General features: G+C 41.8%; 1 protein-coding gene across 5 annotated transcripts in view; it reads right to left on the bottom strand.

Annotated features, from left to right (window-relative positions):
- Nucleotides 1-20,084, bottom strand: part of LOC121911663 (signal-induced proliferation-associated 1-like protein 2) — an 87,130-nt gene that overhangs the window by 47,122 nt on the left and 19,924 nt on the right. For all 5 annotated transcript variants that reach the window (XM_042433368.1, XM_042433366.1, XM_042433365.1 and 2 more), the window contains exons 2-4: nt 7,838-9,617; nt 3,398-3,531; nt 1,842-2,030 (exon numbers count right to left, since the gene is read on the bottom strand). In XM_042433368.1, coding sequence (XP_042289302.1) covers nt 1,842-2,030; nt 3,398-3,531; nt 7,838-9,347 — 1,833 coding nt within the window. In that variant the 5' untranslated portion in view covers nt 9,348-9,617. The remainder of the gene's footprint in view (nt 1-1,841; nt 2,031-3,397; nt 3,532-7,837; nt 9,618-20,084) is intronic.

Here is a 20,084-nt window from a genome sequence, read left to right on the forward strand (position 1 = left end):
GCAGGGTGCTTGACATATTAAACATTTGCACAGCAAGCATAACATTAATGATTAAAACAGGAGTGTACAAAAATACTGATGTCCAAATATAAAACTGGCTGCCACTGGGCATTTGGTTTGAGGTCTATGAGGAGGAGTGCCAGTTGGAAGAGCTTTAAGCCCCACTTCGTCTGGGCTCTCCTCCTCTCAAAGTTGTTTGAGAATAGAGAAGGTTTCTTAGATTACTTTATCGCTTTTTTCCCCCTCCCTTATGTGTCAGTTTCAGTCTTATATCGAAGTCTTTATCTGCAGACTGTCTCTCATAGCAAAGGCATGGGGAGTTGGATGGCAGGTGAACAAACTCCCGCACGCGATATCAGCTCCTTAATATCTGGCAGGAAGAACTTCCTAGAGCACTTACAAAGTTACTTTGCAATAATTAGAAGCACAAAGTCTGTCATCATCTTAAGTGCATTTAACTTGCTTTAGAGAGGCCACTACACTGCTCTTGTTTGTGTGTGTAACAAAATCTTAATATACAAGAGGGACACGGCTGACACATTCTATTATAAGAGCCTGTCCCCTGTCAATTGGAAGGATGGGCTTATGCTAACGAATGTAATTACACTAATAAGCAGCCAATTCTCTGATAGTAAGACAAGCAGTGCACCACTGGCAAAGCCACCCACGCTCCTTTCCATCTTGCTGTTTCATTATATTATAAATTAAAGGCCTTAAGATCACACAATGAATCCATCTCTGACACCTGTGAATATAGAGTGCCCATATCACTAATAGCCATTTTATTCAGAGATAATGCAAGATGACAACCTCCGCCATCCAGGCAGAATACCAAATCACTGGCTCTCAGATGAACTAAATTGTTAAAAGTGAGGTGGCTTGTGTCTGAGTATCCTATCAGCAGAAAAGTGTGTCAAAAAAAATGTTGCTGGCTACACAGAGTGTGGGATTCATATTGATTCTCTTTGAGCGTGATATTGACTGTCTTATGCCTCCAACCGGGAGCCAGTATTCATCTAAAATAAGCAGCCCACATATGGGACAAAGGTTCCTGCCATTTGAAGTTAATTCCTTCCCAGATTCCTTCTATAGCTGACGCAGATGTCTGAAGCATAGACACATGCCTGAAATATGAAATCTATAGCATGATATTAATAGTAATAGTACATCCTTCCTTTTTTTCTAAAACACTGCTCACAATGTGGCAGTGATGGCTCCAAAATAACACAATTGGAAAATCTGTGTGGGTGAGACTGAAAGGTTTTTCCTTCCTTAAAGCAGTAGTTTGACATTTTGAGAATATATACGTTTATATGCTTTCTTGCCAAAAGTTAGATGAAAAGACAAATATGAAGCAGCCGGTCAACTTGGCTCAGCATAATGACTGAGAACGGGGGAAATCTAGCCCGGTTCAATCCAAAGTTAATAAAATCTACCTACCAACACCTCTAAAGCTCAATAATTTACACATTATTCTTACTTCTTTAATCCGATGACAATATGTGATTTTATGGAAGGTTATGTGCCAGACACATATTCCTGACACTGTGACTTCCTGGAGTCTCAGGTGGTTGCCTGGTAACCTCGTTGTGCCAGCAAAACTCCAGTAAACCACTGCGCAGCCACAAATAATAGTCCAGCACATAAGCCTATGTAAAACCTCACACTGACGTCTTTACACTTTAGCTTTTGTACAGAAAGCAAATAAGTGTATTTCCCAAAATGTCAAACTATTTCTTTAAAAACTTATTTTCCCAATCAGCATGTGCCCCTGATCAAGACACTTATCCTCTGATTGCTCCAGTGCTGCTTAATCATCATCAGTAGGACTCTGTACTCACCCCCTGCTCATCCAGCTTGAGGAGTTGCTCCGGGACCTTGGGGGAGTTGAGGGCCAGCCTCAAGCATTGGATATTGAGCTCAGGGATGACGTATTCGAGCACTTCCTTCAGTGGCAGGCCGCGGGCTGTCCCATGTCTCGCTGTGGATGGAATGGCATCTTCCAGGATGGCTCCACGGAGCGTGGTCAGCTGACAGGAGACACAAATGGTGAAGATTCAATCAGTTAATTAAGTCTGTCTGTCTGACGGGTGTCTTCTGAGGTTCAAGTGTACCCTTGTACAACGTATTACGGTTAGGTCTGTGTGTGCACTCTTACCATGTCAGTCAATATGTCTGTGACCCTTTGATTTATTTCAGTTTTACTGTTTATGGCTTGAGCCATTGTGTTGTATTTCTAAAATGAATCAGGCTGATTCGCTGGCTGCTGTGTGAGCCAGTTATAATTCGCGTTTGTGTTAGGCCATATTATTTAGGGCAATGGCTCCATTACGGCTCCATTTTACAGCATTAGGAACTCACATTCTAAATAATTAAGATAGGCTAACTTAACATCAGATGTTAAGTGGTATTTTACTGTTAAAATCATTAATGTGCCAGTAAACATTGAACCATACAGTTTTAAAACACCCACTCTGTAACCCCATGTTGTTGTTTGGAATATTACAGACACATTTACGCACACAGATCCCATTTCCATCCGCACAGCCTGTGGACGTGGACGTCAATGGTTGATGACTGTCCAACAGAGAGGCATACTAAAAAGCAGATTACTTAACAGAGAGTGGAAGGGAGAGTGAGAGTGGGACAGAGAGGCAGAGAGTACCGAGGCTAAATGATAAGAGTAAATGCAAATAGACACTCCAGTGGTTGGGGAGTTCAAACATTGTCTGCGTGCTACTTGCGGGGCTAGCATGACCCAGATACATTGTTTTATCGTGGGAGTGGTGCTTAAAACCAAGAATGGCACTGGATATCAGTGACATTTCCCTGCCTGATGCATCTGTTGCACCTGAATTATTCAGTGGATGAGACCACCCAGCATCAATCAAGGAGAGGTTTCTGTACCACCAGGGACTGTGGGACTGTGCATCTCAGTTTGTGGATTAATCATGTTGTGTGTGCATGCGCGTGCATATGTGTCTGCGCGTGGGTGTGTGAGAGTGAGAGCGGGCGAGGGCGATCACACTGACTGATAGACTGCACCAGTGTCTGCATGACTGGCCAACTGGTACAGAATCAGAGGACATATTAGGGTGCTAGGAACAGATTTAGGAAGGCAGAGCTGTGAGAAGCCTCCTCTTGTTTTCAGGCGTACTGAAGCATTACTGCACTCTTGTACTGCTTGACTGAGCCCTGAGCTGAGTGACCTTAACATGTCTTGCTGAATGCAATATATGAGAAATACCCTTTAAAAGCATGTTCTGGGTAGTAGGCAATACTTTAATAGAGCAACAGAAATCATGCTGGTTTCTCCTGCCATGCATCTGTAATAGTTCTTTACTGATTTACAACAATAATCAGGGCAGAAAGCGTGAACAGCATGTATTAAAGTTACCTGACTGGTTCTGAAGGTGACCCGATAGTTGTACTGCATGCCTTCTTTCTCCTTCCCATCATCCAGCCTCTCCCTGCGGACGCTGACTGCCACAGGTCCCAGATTGTCATCTACCCCGAAATAGTTTTGATGCTCTGGAGTTGGATGGAGCGAGAAAGATCAGAATTAAACACACATTTAACATCACATCAATGTCTGTGCTTCTAAACACATTTCTGTGTTGACAGTTGTGAAAATCATTATTAATACACTGATTGATTTTTGAAAATAGGAATCTATCAACTTGTCCACATCTTTATCGAATCACTACTTTTGCTTTGACAGAATATAAATGTATATTATTGAGTCCAAATATTTATTTAATCATGTAAAAATGCTTTATGGATTGACCATGGTCAAGCTTTGATGCTGATTACAGAGAGCAGCAGGGGTCCACTGGAGATTTGAAATGGATTCACTCTAGATAAGACCCTGGGACCTCTGGCTTGTAGTGGTAGCACTGGGATTTAAAAAGTAAATAAACACCAAATAAAAATACAGCTCTGGAGAATTTGACCCTCTCTGACCCAGACAGTCACACATCATCCTGTTTCCCACAATACTCACTAGTAGAGCCCGATTTTGTTTTTTTTTGTTATAGTTATTTATAATTATTAAATTTCCAGTGAAGTTAACTGTTTCACTGCACTGATGTCATTGCAGTCAACTGCAAAATATCCTGCCATAACATTGTCACAAGTGTTTGATATTTGAGGGATCATCATCTAAAAAATGTGTGTTTATGTATACATATTCATACACACACACACACACACATACACACACACACACACACACACACACACACACACACACACACACACACACACACACACACACACATAAACATTACTCTTATTTATATATTTAGTTATATTTAAAATATCAATCAAAATCATTTCTAATCCTGTTTTTTTTCTTTTTAAAAATAATAAATCTTTAATAAAGCAATTCTTTAATAATGGAAAAGAATCAATAAGAATAACAAAAAGGAACCAGACCAATAAGGTGTATCGATAAGTAGTAAACATGTAAAACAAAGTATTATTGTGGATATAGACAATGTCTTTGCTGAATATTATTTGATATTATTTAGAATTTTGTACTTGTGATAAAACAAATTTTTATTTCAACATGATGAATTTGTGATCCTACCACACACACACCTACATAATGCCGACCCTCAGGACTACCAAAAAACATGTGAAACTTGGTCTTGTATCCCTTTTAGTGAATTCACCACCAGCTCATGTCTCACACTACTACATTTGGTTAATCTGCCGATGCTTCTGTAGCAAAACTAGTCTTTAGTTGAGTAATATAGCAGTCAAACTGACCTTTGTTCTTGTTTTAATTGCAAAGTGCTTTCATTGGATGACTGCCTGGGCAGCGTGGAAGGAAGGTTGACATGTGACAAAGTTTCCTGGCTACATTCAAACCCAGGATAAAGGGCTTAAACTGTATGTGCATTAGACCAGTAGGCTACCAGGATGTTGTCTGTCGCCAGAGAATTTGTGTCCTTTACTGGAACATAAGCAGTTTTTGAAATGTTTGGGAACGACAGACCAACCGACTGATTTATATAAGCTGTTGGTCAGAAAGAGACCAACAGCTCAAGGTTTATATCATTTAGAAATCAGTATTTTTCCAGCAGGGCCTAAAGATATCCATTAATCAGTCCAACAATTCAATCCAAAACAAGTATTTCAACAATAACAGCAAGATTGGCGTCATATTTTGAGAGAATATTCATGATTCCTGGGGGATGACTGCTAAAAGTATTGGTGACCCCTGACCTTTTGTCTCGTGCCACCATCTGGTCAGACTTTCCATCTTGATAAACACTTTGATCTCTGACAAGTTATCTCAAATAGTAATGGCCAGATTAGATATTCACAGCTCTCAGACCAACACACTCAATGCACTTGTAACTTCTACACTTCTCCAGTGAAGACATTAAATGACAATTCAATTTCTAACCATGATAATGATCTGAAAAGGATTAACTAATTGAACTTTTAAACAAATTTTTAGCCCCACTTCTAGTAAGTCAAAGTTGCCACTATGTTGTTAGTTCTTTCAAGCAGATTAGGATTGTGGGGTGTAATTAACAATTTAATGAACACTAGAGAGGCCACTAACAGGGCTTTGGACTTTTGTTAGTTTTAAGCATTACAAGATTAGTGCAAATTTCTGTGTCAACATAAAAAGTATTCTATTTGACATTCGTTATACAATGCTAAATAAAACCCTCAAAATACAGTTTAATAAATGATAAAATCATAGAGATAGTGGTAGCATAATAATACAGTCAATATTAGTCTAATATAAGATGGAGAACTGTGTGTGTGTTTAGGACATTGACAGGAGCAGAGCTTTGCACACGCAAAGCAGTGCCTTGAGCAAACACTCCCTAATCCAGGCTAAAGCTGGAGAGAAAAACCAGGATTCAGGAGACAACAAAAGAAAAACCTCAGCAGGGATTCAGCATTGACATTCACAAAAAAGATTTCTGCACAAGGTTTAGACATTTCAACAATGCCATGTAGAGCATGCTATGTAAATATGATGGTTCTTGTCACTGTGGCATCAACGTTGGGGCAAATCACAGATCAGCATGAATAATAAATTAACTATATGGAGGCAACGCAAAGTTAAACATCTGAGGAATGCCTACTTGTCAGGGACAGTGGACTGAGGGGAAATGCTCTGTGAGGCATGAGGTCAAATGGTGGTAGGAGGGCTGTCCAATGCATATGAGGCCACCAGGAATCCAAATACCCACGCACAGTGAGGGAGACAGTGTCGACTTGAGAGGAAAGCTTTTTGTCAATACATTTCTATAACATGTCACAAGTTGCAAACATAACTTGGTGTTGACAATTTGCCAAAGGTTGCAAAATGGATGACTTGGGTTGTCATGTCAAATAATGCCTCTTTTCTGCCTTCCTGTCATTCCACACTACAAAAATGCCTTGAAAATCTTCAAAAAGCCCTGCGCTGAATGTCCTTATTAAAGTTTTAAAGCACCGAAGTGCTCTAAAACTTTATTTCAGGTCACATATCTCCATATATATCTATATACAGTAAATTAGCCTATATCTCAGTATCTTCCCACATACAGTATGTGACCATGACCTATATACAACAACTTGGCCCGTGGGTGTGGATGAAATATCGTGTCCATTAGGGCAGCCTGGGGAGAAACACTCCTGTCGCTAAGGGAAGGAGGGCTTTAGGCAATCAATGGGATCAATGTTCAGCCCAGGTTGATAAAAGCTTGCCCTAAAGTGGTGACATGCGGTCATGCTTGTGTGAGTGTGTGCATCTTTGTGTGTGTGCCTGTTTGTGGTGAGGCAGAGGTGATGACAGACTTGTCTTTCCGATAAAACACCTCATGAAAAAAGGGCAAGGGCTACTATCCACATACTGTGAAAAAGGCATCTTCTTTATAAAAAAGGCTATAACATCAAAACGAAATTGACAGCAACATGGGGCATTTCAATTATACATTGGCCTGCGTTACCACAGAGAGAGGTTAAATACATAATACAGCTAAATCAGTTTTGGGATGTGTGGTGAGTGAGGCAAAATTTCACGGTTAATGATTATCTGAGGAAGCTTGGTGGAACATTCAAAAATACTGTAAGTAGAGCAGATCTGTAATGGTCTCATTAACCTTGACTGGAGACGTCGAGCCTCGAGTGAGGTTACACACTGTCGTGCTGAAGCACATTTTAATGCAGAGTATGTTTTTGAAGAAGTTCAGGCATCTCTCAGTGTGAAAGGTGAAACAGCTGTTTTCTGGGGGGCTTAAGAATGGGTAACTCAATCTGCTGAGAGCAGTGAGCACAGAGACAGTGGGAAAAACAGATATGTATAATGCGGTGATGGGTCGGGGTCGGCATGGTATTTCCAGCGTCAGTCACATAGGTGTTTTAATGAGGAGATCTGGGACCTTGACGTGGTTTTGCTGACCCCATAGTTTCAAAAGAGGGGTCCTCACACCCCTCTGGCCTCCATGGGGAACAGCTGCAACACACCCTCTCGCTCACCTCTCTCTTCTCACATGACTAATCACAGCTTCTCCACAGGGTTCAGAGCAATATCACAGAGAGGACATGACCGCTCCTCTCCCGAGGAAGTGAAACACACACCCTCACACCCAACACAAGCCTGCTATTGTTCTGGCCCTTATTTCATCTGGCCCTACAAAAATAACTGGGCCGTCAAGATATCTGACCCTGTGAGCGCAAGCTGTTTCATTTGGGAACTTGATCTCAAATGGTACTGGGCATAGTCTTGTTTCAAAAAAAAGAATTTGGTCTGGAAAGTTTAATAATCCTCAACATCATTGCTATATAAACAAATGAAGACACATTTACTGTAAGTATTTCTTACCTCTCCCATAGAAGAACTTGTGGTAGTAGTATGCCCCAAGGTCGATATGCTCGATGATGTAGCGTTTGACCTTCTCCCTGTGGATAGGCTGGTTTTCTCGAGGCACCTCCAGTACAGAGACTCCTGCATTGGTGCAGTGGGAGCTTAGAGATGATTCAAAAGAGCAGCTCTCTGACACACCACTGTAGTTGGCACTGTTGGCTCTGGAGAGTGAGATCCTTCTCTCACCCTCACCACCGATCTCGTTGCGAAAATGCGGGCAGCTCAGCACTAGGTTGTTGCTCTTCCCATCGCCCTCATCAGCATCCAGGTTCTCCTTGGGGTTCAAGTCCTCCCTGCTGCCTAATGGAGACTCAAACATGGGGGCATTTCCACTGCTACATCCTGCTGCTCCGCAATCTGGCCCTGCTACAGGTCCAGCCACAGCTCCACCTCCGGACACTCCACCAGCTCCAGGACCAGCTCCTGCTGAGGCAGCTGAAGCCCCGGTAGTAGTGTTCTTTCTCTGGCTCAGGTTAGCTCTGCTCGCCACCGCTTCACTGATATTGAAAAGAACGCTCTGTACATCATAGTGAGCAAAACATTTCTGGAAACTGAGCGGCCGCCGGTCATCCTCCACAGAGAGCCGCAAGGCGTCACTTTCGCTCTTTATGGTCCGCAATTTCCTGAACAGAGACGTTTCAGATGACTCCGACTTGAGACGCCTCATGAAGGACTTCTCCCGTTCCCGGCTGTAGAGGAGAGAGTTGTCTATGTAGTCGTACCCTGGAATGTGGACTATCTCACCCCTGGCGATTTGTGCTGCTGTCTGCAAGCTGGGGGAGAGGGAGGCGTCACAGCGCAACAACTCAGGGAAACCCAGAGGTGGTATGCTGCGGTGGTCCAGGGTGTCTACTCGATAGCCCCTAAGCATGGTGAAGAAGCCATCCCCGCTCAGGCCCTGACGGTCGATTGAGGATGTGCTGCCATACTCACGGTGCAGCGAGGCCCCAGTGTTTGGATTGACAGCATTCTGGTCCATTATGTCTTCAGAGTCAATGTCGCTTATGGTGACATCGCTGTTGCTGCGTTGACGGATAGGGTGGAGACCCTTCAGTGGGGAATGGCTGAGGAGGTCACTCAGTGTGTACTTTGTTTCTGAGTAGTCGCCCTCTAGACAGACTGTTTCGCCTATTTCCACAGTAAGGTCCTGCTGGCCATTCTGAAAAACTGGTATTACACTCTGGTAATTCGGAGAAGGCCGCCCATCCCATCCATCTTTCCTTGGTGGCCATTCTGTCACCCTGGCCCTGACGCCCATTTTAGGCATGGCTGGAGTACCATTTGTTTTGCCTGCACCTTCAGGTTTCCCCTGCATGTTGGGGGCTGGTGGTCCCATACTACCATTCAGGGCTTTGAGTTTCCTGCTGAATAGTTCCTCTGACTGCATGGCTCTGGAGTATTCGTCTGGGCCTCCCACAACTCCCACAAGGTTTGATTTGTTATCCGTCACAGGGTTCAAAATACTCATATCCTGCTGGCAGACTCCTTGAAGAGCAGACTTTCAGGACCCTTCTTCATTATACCATGTGATCTGCTCACTGGTGAGCGGAGGAGGAGCCTCTTTCCTGAGTCAAAGAAGCAGCCGTCGTCATAACTCACAGAAGGCGGCTGGCACAGCGATCGACACACAGCATTTGGATGTCAAGGACAAGTGTCTGAGGAGTGCTGAGGCACAGCAGAGTGGAGTCTTTTCTCACAGCGTGCCGCCAATGCAGAACGACAGCTGGAAGAGTTAGATCTATGGCACAGGGACAAAAACACAGGAGAAAATGTTAGCACACAGCAAGTGGGTTAGAACACTGTAACTGAGACATTTTCATGCAAATATGGGGACAGGCAGTTTCTATTCCTCAAAATTACCCCAAAACACAGCACATTCAGTTCAGCTATAAAAATGATCATACTGCTGACCCAAATTGTCTGCAACCTGTTATCTTGTAAAAACTCCCACCAACGAGTATGTAGGGTTGTATTAGCTTTGGAACCATGTAGAGCATATCACTGAATACAGCTAATTAGAGTATTTGAGAGGAGTTGGTGCCATTATGGGTTTATAACAAGATAGATGTATATCTTTGTTGGTGCTTCCAGCCAATGCCTAACAGATGGTGGTGAAGCAAATTACAGCAACAAGAGGCAGATGTTCAGCTAAATGTTCACATGTACCAATATCTGATCCAACCGCTCGCAGCATCATCAAGCCTGCAAATTATACAGGAGGGATAGTTTTGCATATTCAATGCCAATTCCACTTCGCCTTTTTATCTGATATCGTTGGTTAGGAGGAAAATTAACAAGGACCTGATGAGGTAAATTGGCTATGACAAATGATAAAAACAGAAATATAATAATAGCCAAAATTCACTGAAATATTAGGCTGTAGTCCGCTCCACTACTGTAACTTCATAAGATAAAGTTTCTAAGTTTACCCTTTCCTCTTGTTCAAACCTGTTCGACTGGGGATATCATAAACAAAGACAAAAGGCAGAAATCAGCACTTTTATTAATTAACCTGAAAGGACAACACAAATGAAAACACTGGTCTGCTTGTCCTTGAAGCAGCACCGTTCCCTCTTGGGTATTTTAAATGTCAGGGCCCAACAAGCAGCAAACTCACATGGTTTCCATTTTTATCCCCAAGTAATGTCCCTGCACATCAGCTATGTGTATATTTATTGTTAAAAAAAAATTGGCACGTTGGTCATATAGCCTCGTTCAACAGCCGAAAACGATTGGAAATGGACAATGTAGTAAAGACACCAACAAACAAAGACTGTACTGTGTACTGACACTGGAAGCATAACTCCAAGAGGAAATAAGCATCTCCAAGAAACACAAGCAGGTTCCTCTCTTATCAATCCCATCCCATGTTATTGGGTGTGTTGTAGGTCCACTGGGGGTAAGTGACAGAGCTATTTCATTGGATTCATCTCAGTGAACAGACACAGAGTTCTGCATGGAAGATCACACAACACTATGCCGCAATAAAGACTGTGAGTCTTTCTACATTGACCTAAATGGTTTTTTCTTGTTCTTTGGGGCTGGTGGTTTGCCTTATTTTTTCTCCTAGTCTCCTAGGGTAGGCAGTGCCTCACCAAAGCTAAAAGGAAATGCTGAAATTACATGATAGTTGTATCTATTAATCATTTCTTCATATTCATAATTTTATGAATTTTATTTATTTATTTTAACTTCTCTTTTATTTATTTCAACATCTCGTGATTAACGTACTCCAGTAAAACTAGTCAGAATAGTTGTTTTAAAAGTATGGTATACTCCTTTTGCCACTGCTTGCTCCTAAAAACTACCATTCCTGAATGCTGCTGCAGAGGCTATCTGTGCTTCTGTCTGCACTAAGGCCAACGTTTTTGTAGATTTGCGCCTGTTTAGTCGAATGTCACGCTGTTATTGAAGTTAAAAAAGGAAAGTAGAGGACCATGGGATTCATGGGAGTAAGCATGGAAAGTCAGTATATAAATTGTGAAATAAATCCGATCCATGCTTTCCTAATGCTGGTCCAATCTGCACTGGCTTAACCTCCCAGCAGTGGACACTTTACCTTCGGTGTCCACTGCTGAGATCTGGATGTCTCTAGGGATTTTTTTTTATTGTAGGGATGGTTTTTTGTAGGATTTTGTAGTAACATGCAAAGTCTCACAGTGGCACTGTTGATCCTTATAGTGCTGGAACATCACAAGGGATTACAGTGATGTTTGTTTCACATTTTGATAGAGATTCATGGTGAAGCATCTATAGCTTAAAAAAAAGGTCTCGCGTAATTAAGAGCTTTTGTAAGCTATTAGACTTATATGTGGTGAAAAAATCTTACTGGATATTATAAAACTTATGGTGTAATTCTTTGTATATTTTCTAACATGCATCAGGAATAATTTCCCACAACATTTCCTGTCACAATGACTCTCTCTCTTTATTGGTGTTTATTGTGTTATATAAGAATACAATGTGTGAACACATTTTAAGCTAGATGTAGCCATTGATTAGATGTGATTGTGCATTAGCTCCACATCTGACTGACTTTGCAGTTGACCCTGGGCATATTTATTGATTTATAGCATAACTGATGTACACTATGTTTTGTCTATCCCTGCGTAAAATAACTCGGGCTGCTGCGTTAACTGAATGTAGATATATGACATATTGATAGGTCACTACCTACCCAGGCAATGATTTCAGTGCACGTTACTGCCTAGTACTGCAATCATGTGAAAACCCCATGAGTTATCAAGTAAACCCTCCACATTACAGAGAACAGGGTACTGAATCACTTTTTTGCTTCAGCGAGGATGATAAGCCCTGTTAAAACTATTCTCTTTATAAAGGCGTCACTGCAAACATGACAGATGATGGTGAGTTAGGCCCGGCCTCCCGAGCTTTGCTTCAGCTCCGTCCACAGGCCTTCAATATAATAGCCTCTGTTTCCAGACGACTGTTTACATTTCTCTGTCGTTTACTGTTAAGGAGGAGGATCAACTATTTTAGGATGAAAATGTGGGCCACATCAAGATTAGCAACAAGCCAGACTAGACCAAATACACTCTGGACAAGTCGGAAACATTGTAATAATAAAGTATGTGCTTCTGTCTGGGCCAAATACAGGTTAATGACAGTAATGCATGCATGACCCAAATGTGTAGTCATAGATTGATAATGATACCCTCTCAGTTAGGTCTGCTGCCAGACTATCCACGGTCCCCTATCTTCTTTAACCGATTGGTCTGGTTATAAAAACAGCTTTATTCACAAGTGTAAAATTGTCTGTGGTGTCACTGTATTAACACAAGGCTTATACAGGACAGCAGGATATTGTGTTGTGTCATGTGAATGCATAACGTATTAACAAAGACTGCTCTGGGAAATATGTCTGTATATTACAGTTGGCAGATGATGAATAATGGAATATGTGATTGGCTGCAGAGTAGTGAACAATGCCAAACTGCCACTCAGTACTCAATACAGACAACTTCTGTGAAGGAAAGGGGCAAAAGTGGTAGATTTGGGTGTGGAGTTGCTCTTATCTTTTCTTTTTAATACAGTTATGAATCCTGAGTTAACAAATCAAATTCTGACATTACATTTTTTTATACCCATGTCTCCTGGATTGGTGCTTTAATCATTCATATGCATATCTATATGGTAGTTTCAGGAAGTACCAAAGTAAGATGTTTCTAAGATGACCACAATGTGAGGTGTAAATGTGTTCATCTGATGTGATATAAATATTGGGATACTTTTTGAGGGGAAAACTTAGTCTTTTACAGTACCAGTCAAAAGTTTGGACACAAACTCTCTCATTCAAGTGAATGGGAAGGTGTGTCCAAACTTTTGACTGGTACTGTATTTAGAAAGGGGACCCTCTAAATCTTTCAAATCTTAATTCACAGCTGAACAAAGAGAAAAGAGGAAAAATGACACCTGCTGAGTCCACTGCTGCAAAACAACAAATATCCATCACCTTAAAACACCATGTGAGATATGCTGTGAAAAAACTCACCCTATACAACACATCTTTGGAAAGTGCTTTAAAATAGTTTCCCTAGTATCTTCTATTCTGGCTCCTAGACATTTATTTCAGTTTTCTCTTGTCAACCAAAATCCATCTGAGGTCTGAGGCATGACAGGGGGAAGAGGCGACTATGGCTGCTGACCAACAACTACAGCATATGTCAAGTGTTGACTGAACACTGTCTTTTCACACTCACAATAAGGGCAAGTGACAGCAAAATGTGCCACCTGTGCAAATAGCTTTATCAATGGTGACACTCCAACAGAGGCTTTTACGGATGACTGAGAACAAGAAGAACAAAGAAAGTGACATACTGTAATCTCGATGCATGACAACAAAACACCATGAATGACTCCACACAGTAGTCTGTGTTGAGCAGTTAAACAAGATTGAGGGGTGTAATGCTGGCAGAGAAAAGAATACACAAATCTTCACTTTTACTGACATTTAAAAGAAACGGATGGACATTGAGCTATAAACACACCATGCTCAACTTGCATATACAAAAATACAAAAATAATAATGGAAAGACTCATAGTTAAAATTATTATTAAGCATTATTATGCTTTTCCTTATTTTCAGTCATATATATTATGTTACAATGTCGGATGTTCATGTTAAAAGTGTCCATAATAATAATAATGAGTTAAACATATGTAGAAGTAATCCATTAGCAAAAAGCATCAGCTTCAGACTGCTCTGAACACTCGATTTCCAACAGTTTTTTCTACTTTCAGCCCAAGTCCATGTTGGCTCGTGATGGAGTTCTTTATATGGTCACGCTGTGAGTGTTTTTCCATTACACAGCACTACAAAGTAAAATAAGTAGTTTAATTGTTGGAGGTGTGCTAGTTGTCTGCAGCTCTTCATCAAACATTAACATCATCGCTGTGGCTGTTTTTGCTTGTACTATTCCTCCCTGCATTATTTCTAACTGATCCTCTGAACAAAGAGCTCCATATATCTCTATATCTTGTTATTTCGACCAGTTTTTAGCACTGCTAACGAAGCTCCACTAATTCGGCGAGGAACACATTTAATTTCTTGTAAATTCTTCACAATAAGTCTCCTGGCCAATCAGAGTGGGCTCATCAGAAGGGGGGCCTTAAAGAGACAGGAGCTAAAACTGCCTGTTTCAGACAGAGTCTGAACTGAGGGGCTGCATAAAGGGCAAGTATGAGATAAATAAGGAGTTGAACTGTGAATCATGCAAAGCTACTCTAGTGGAGTCCAAAAACAAAAATATAGAGCTGAAAATGATAATAATAGGTGCCCTCTAAGTTATATATTCTAGTTTTGCTTCCAATCTGTATCCCACTAGTAGTAAATTGGTAGTAAAAAAAAACAAAACAGAAGCAGGAGACTTGTCTGTTTATGTTCATACTGTCCAGCCTCTCCCTGCTTGTGTTGCTACATGGGGTCAGGAAAGGGTGAGTTGGCCTTTATTTCATGTAGAGGACAGGACAGGATAAACCAGTCTGCGTGGTGGTCTGTGTTTCCCTTTCCTTCATTCTATTAACTACTTTCCCCCTGTTACAATGATTAATGAACACAGTTGTACCATGTCTCTTTCCACATCCAACCCCCAGCACACCCAACCAATGGAGAGTGTCACAAGCTACTTGGTCAGCAGAATCTATCTTCTGTGTGACCTGAAGGAGGCTGTTTTCTGTTCTCTCCTTTGTGGCTGTGTGTGCATGGGAGGCAGCAGATGGAGGGTGGGCGGTCTGCTTTGCTAACAGCCCTTTATTACTGGAGTAATGCATCGCCATTATGGGTGTTTAAGACACAAGGCCTGGCGAACAGGGGCAAAGGATGGAGAAGGAGAGATGGGAGAGAAAGAGAGGCCTAATTACAGTAATGAACTCATTTTCTGTCTCTGATGTTGGAGAGTCTGTCTTTCATCTTGGTTCATCCAGAGAGGAGAGGCCCAGCGGTTCTGCCAGGTCTTAAAATAATCCTCTGACATTGTGGCCTGATTAAAGGCCGGGTAGATATTAATATGCTGTCAGGACAGTGAACACGTTCTGTCCACCATCCTGAGATTAATACTCTACTATCACAGATAGCCCATCTCACCAGAGCAGGACACACGGCATGATATCAGCCAGCTCTGACAGACTCACTAGACACTAGACTGACTTCTCATTAGTCACTTCTACGACTCCTACTCAACTAAGAGGAAGTCCCTCTGAACAATGCTTTGGACTGGCTTTTTGTTAGGTTTTAGTTGCAGTTCATTTCCAGTTCTCCAAATGTTTACCATCTGTGCCTAGTGTTTATATTTTCGAGTTCAGTAAGATGGATAGTAGAGGCACATTGCCTCAGTTACTTGAGCTAATAGTGAAAAAAATGAAATTTTGCAGAACAGATTTATGGAAATTAAGTCATAATGCAAGAATGTTCTATAAAACAGCACTGCATACATTAACTCTGTCGCTCTACTTGACTGCCAGTTGCAAACACATTTTGTGCGCGTTATTAAGAGTAATCCACTCAGAGCTGACAGCACTTCTGGAAATTAGACACATGGCTAGTAATATATGCTCAAAAAGCATGGTCATGTTATCAGTCATTTAAAAAACATTTTTGATAGGAATTCCAAATCCTTTGCATGCCTGATTCGTTGGTAACAAGACCCGTTTCAGGTAAGAGTGATAAGGCTGAAGCCAACCATGTCACATAATAACATGTCTTTAGATTTATGGCTACCTTTCAAAATATAATGTTGCATAAACTGAAGGAGCTGATGTTACAAAGGTTTAGAAAACTGGGTGTTAAAATTACCATAAAGTCACAAAGAAGTTACAATTATATGAGCAAATATCAAGATTTGCATATGTATGGCCATCACAGGCACAATTTAGCTGGATGTTTATGCCAGTACACCCATTGTGCAAGATTACAGAGTAATACAATAACACAGAATTGTTTTATTATATTAGTCATCACACTGGGAAAGCTTAAGCAAGAACATCTTGTAGTTAAATAAGGCACATGGCCTTTAAATGAGGCAATTGTATTCAAGCCATGTTTTTCACTTCCTTGAATTTTCACATTCCTCTAAAAATGTGGCACCCTCCACAGTGTCCAGCCTATTGGCCCTAAGGTCAAAGTCAAACATGTTTATTTAGCCCCAACCATGCTGCTGGCCAACTCAGAGCTTTGGGGTGAACACAGACCTGTGATTATGGTCAATTATCTTTAATAAAGCCTTGTGTAATTGAGCCACATTAATGCTCCTCTGTTCTCAGCAAGCAGGAAGTAGTAGCTGGCCTCGTCCCCAAGACGCCTCGACCTCCAGTGCCAAGGCCAAGCCTTGATGCAGTCCTCCTCTCCTCCTGCAGCCAAATTAGGGTGCAATGCAGGTTAGAGGCCAAGATGATTACACCAATTTTCCAGCTCATGGACTTCATCATATAGTGAGGCAGGCAGCATTGCTATGTGAAGCAAATTTACAAGTCCTTCTCAGTGCATTCACAACCCCAAATTTATTTTAGTTCCTCGTTACCTGCCTTCTACTGTTTTATGTTGAGAAGCTGCAGCCAGTCAGATGTTTGGATTTGTCAAACTGTGTTCATCATTAACACAGAGGAAGGAAAAAATCCAAGCGAAAAGCAAACAAACCTGAAGGCACGCTGTTTATGCTTCACTAGTGCCTGTCATTTGATTCCTCAATAAACTCACAATAAAAACAATGAATCACATTCCATGTCAATCCACACTCAAGTACGATCAAATTTGTGCTACACACGGTGTTAGTGTTTCACCCTCCGAGGAGTTGATTTAAAACAACGTGGGAGCTCTGTTTTCAATCCTCTATTGTAAGCAGCTGTTCCAACCTTGCGGCGGGAATGGGAGGGGTGTATGTGATGGTTTTGGGCAGGATAGATATTAAATTCATCACACTTGCAGTCAGCGAAGGAGGGGTATGGAAGGGTGTACGACTGCAACCAGACATGATCATCTCCAATCTGATGAAAACACTTGTGTTTCTGCTTCACTGGATTCGATTCTTTACCTTAGCTGGGTTATTGCAAAGGAGAGTGTAAGGTTAAGAAGAGTGTGAAAGTGGTGGCGCAGGAAGAAAAAAAAAACAATGGGAGTTTTGCCAAATCTTGCTCAAAGAGATCCGTGCAATTAAACCACACAACCAACTAATTGGGTGATCTTATCCTTGAGAGTTCATTACTAGGGCCTGGGAAACCAGGCACACCATCTTCCCAAAGTGTTTCCAAAACCAGAAAGGACACTTGTAAAGGCGTGTTAAGACTGTGTGTGTGTGTGTGTGTGTGTGTATACCACTGCTCACACCAACTGTGGCTATGAAAGTATGGACCAAAGAAAACCAAATGGACCCTTAACCCGCTTCCTCTTTCATCTGCCGGTGCCACAATTCAACCTCACAACAGGGAGGAATCTCCCACCAGCTGACACTCAAATTAGCACTGATGCTAAAGCCCTGCCATTAATGGCCAAGCCCACCCCTTCCTGTACACAGTGATAACTCTCTATATCTGAGCTGGTAAGAACCCAATCATCGAACTCCACCCTCTCTTATTGTGGCCAGAATACCCCGATGAGCCAATATTGCCTGCAGGGAGTAATGCTGAGATTTTAATGGCCAGTGTGAATGGAGGGTCACACCCTCAGTGGGAGGTAAGGAAACCAATGAAATGAGTTCCAGCCAGCTGCCTTACCGAGCCTTTATATGTGGAAACTAACAGCACACCACATTGAGCCTAGTTAGCCTTTAAAAATGCTAACATGGATGTTAATTTGGGACTATAACAACCCAGATGCTAAATGTTTATTTAGGTTAAGTGGGACTGTGTAAGGAATAAGCTACAGAATTAAAAAATAATACTTCACACGTGATGGGTGGCAAACTGACAGCATCATCCATTAGAGAGGATATAGGGATATGACTCTCACTAACCAAACAGTCAGTAAAATTCATCCACAATTTCCAAATGGTGTATTGTATATTTTAGATTTGGGCTATGACTCAGGCCCAGATATGATAATTGCAAGTTTCTGTACTTAACTACAGTAGATCTTTGCGCAGTCAGGGAGCTTATTAAGAGGGTGCATTTCTTTCCAAGTAACCAGGAAATGACTTATCTTTGTGTCACATTTAGGCCATTTACCCAATGTGGAAATAGATAATATAAACAATGTGCCTCAAAGCCTGCCCGTGAGAACACTACTTTCAACGTACCGCCAATGTACATCCCTTCATCTTTTACCACTGTGTCCCTCCGAGCTAAAATCTACTGTTGAAGTGAGTATCATGTCAGAACGGTGAAATTTATCTGGCTATGCCCTCAATTACACACAAACGCACGGTGAGCTCATACCAACACTGATGACGGTTGAACAGTAGCAGAGGAGAGATTACTATGAAGGAGAGGAATGTGTACTTATGAATGTGTGCTTGCATAAAAAGAGCGAGGCTGAACAGAGGCAAATACGGCAGAAGCGAGGGACAATTAGAGGCTTTTTGTTTATATCTCAGTGCACACAGACCTGGGTTGACCCAAGAGCAGAAGAACAATCAGTAGAAGAGATCAAAAAGGAGGTCAGACAGCACTGAGTAAACATATACCCTGACTGTCTCATCGTTCCCCCGGCGCCGGGCCTCACAATGCGCTGTGAGAAATGCCCACAGTCACTAATGCCCAGTCAGTGCCCCAGGTGCACAGACTTATAGAGAACACAGCCTTCATCAAACAAGCACTGCAGTGTGCGCAGGAGTCTAACCTCTGGCATGAGTGCTGCTTCAAAAGAGTCCCTGTATGCTCTGTCTGTATTTTTGATCTATATAAAACTCAGGTAAAAACCCTTTCACCCGCTTCACTTTTGAATCTAGCAGACTAGACAGGAATCTGTGCAAAAAGGAAGTTGTTTCATACTGGAATCATACTTCAATACTCCCAAAACCCTGGAGAAAAATTGATCAGCAAAATTCCACTCTCCAAGACATACAACAGCTGGAATACAAGAGGATAGACAGCTACAGTATGTTATGATCCGCGCTGTCTGATATCTACTCCTGCGGCTACAACACTAACCCGAGGTCACTGCCCTCCAACAGTCATCTCGCCACACCTCATCTGTCAACATTTATGCTCTCACGCGTAAAATTAAACAAAAGATAGCTGTTTGCTTTGCCATGGACTTTGTGGTCTGGACTGGTAGTTATTTCTAGCTGTTGTCTTATCATGGAGGCAGGTAACATGAACAAGTCTGTTTTCCTACACCAGTGTACCCCTGAGTCTGCTCTGCTTTGTGCTAGCAGTAGCTCCATCTGGAATGTGCTGGCTACAGCTGAGTCTAAAGCGCAGGGGTCACCCGTGATCTGACTCCATTTCACTTGGTTCATGGAACAGCAAGTATTTACCCAACAGAAACTCCAAATGGTAAATTCTTTTCATTTCCTGCGCACATTCAAATCTCATAATATCTACCATATGCTCTGCTACAGACAAAGAAAGGGTCTGCCAGAAGAGAGTAGTTTGAAACACCATGATTGTGTGTATAAGCCAGTGAAGTAGAAGAAAGCAGAGTCAAGGTAAATCCAATTATGTGCATACTGATCCAGACAACATGACTGCACATATCTTTCATCTTGATTTCTCTGGAAACATCAATTTAGTCTTTCAAAGGGATTGATTGTAT

The sequence above is a fragment of the Thunnus maccoyii genome, chromosome 14, assembly GCF_910596095.1.
Source record: "Thunnus maccoyii chromosome 14, fThuMac1.1, whole genome shotgun sequence".
NCBI classification, from domain to species: domain Eukaryota; kingdom Metazoa; phylum Chordata; class Actinopteri; order Scombriformes; family Scombridae; genus Thunnus; species Thunnus maccoyii.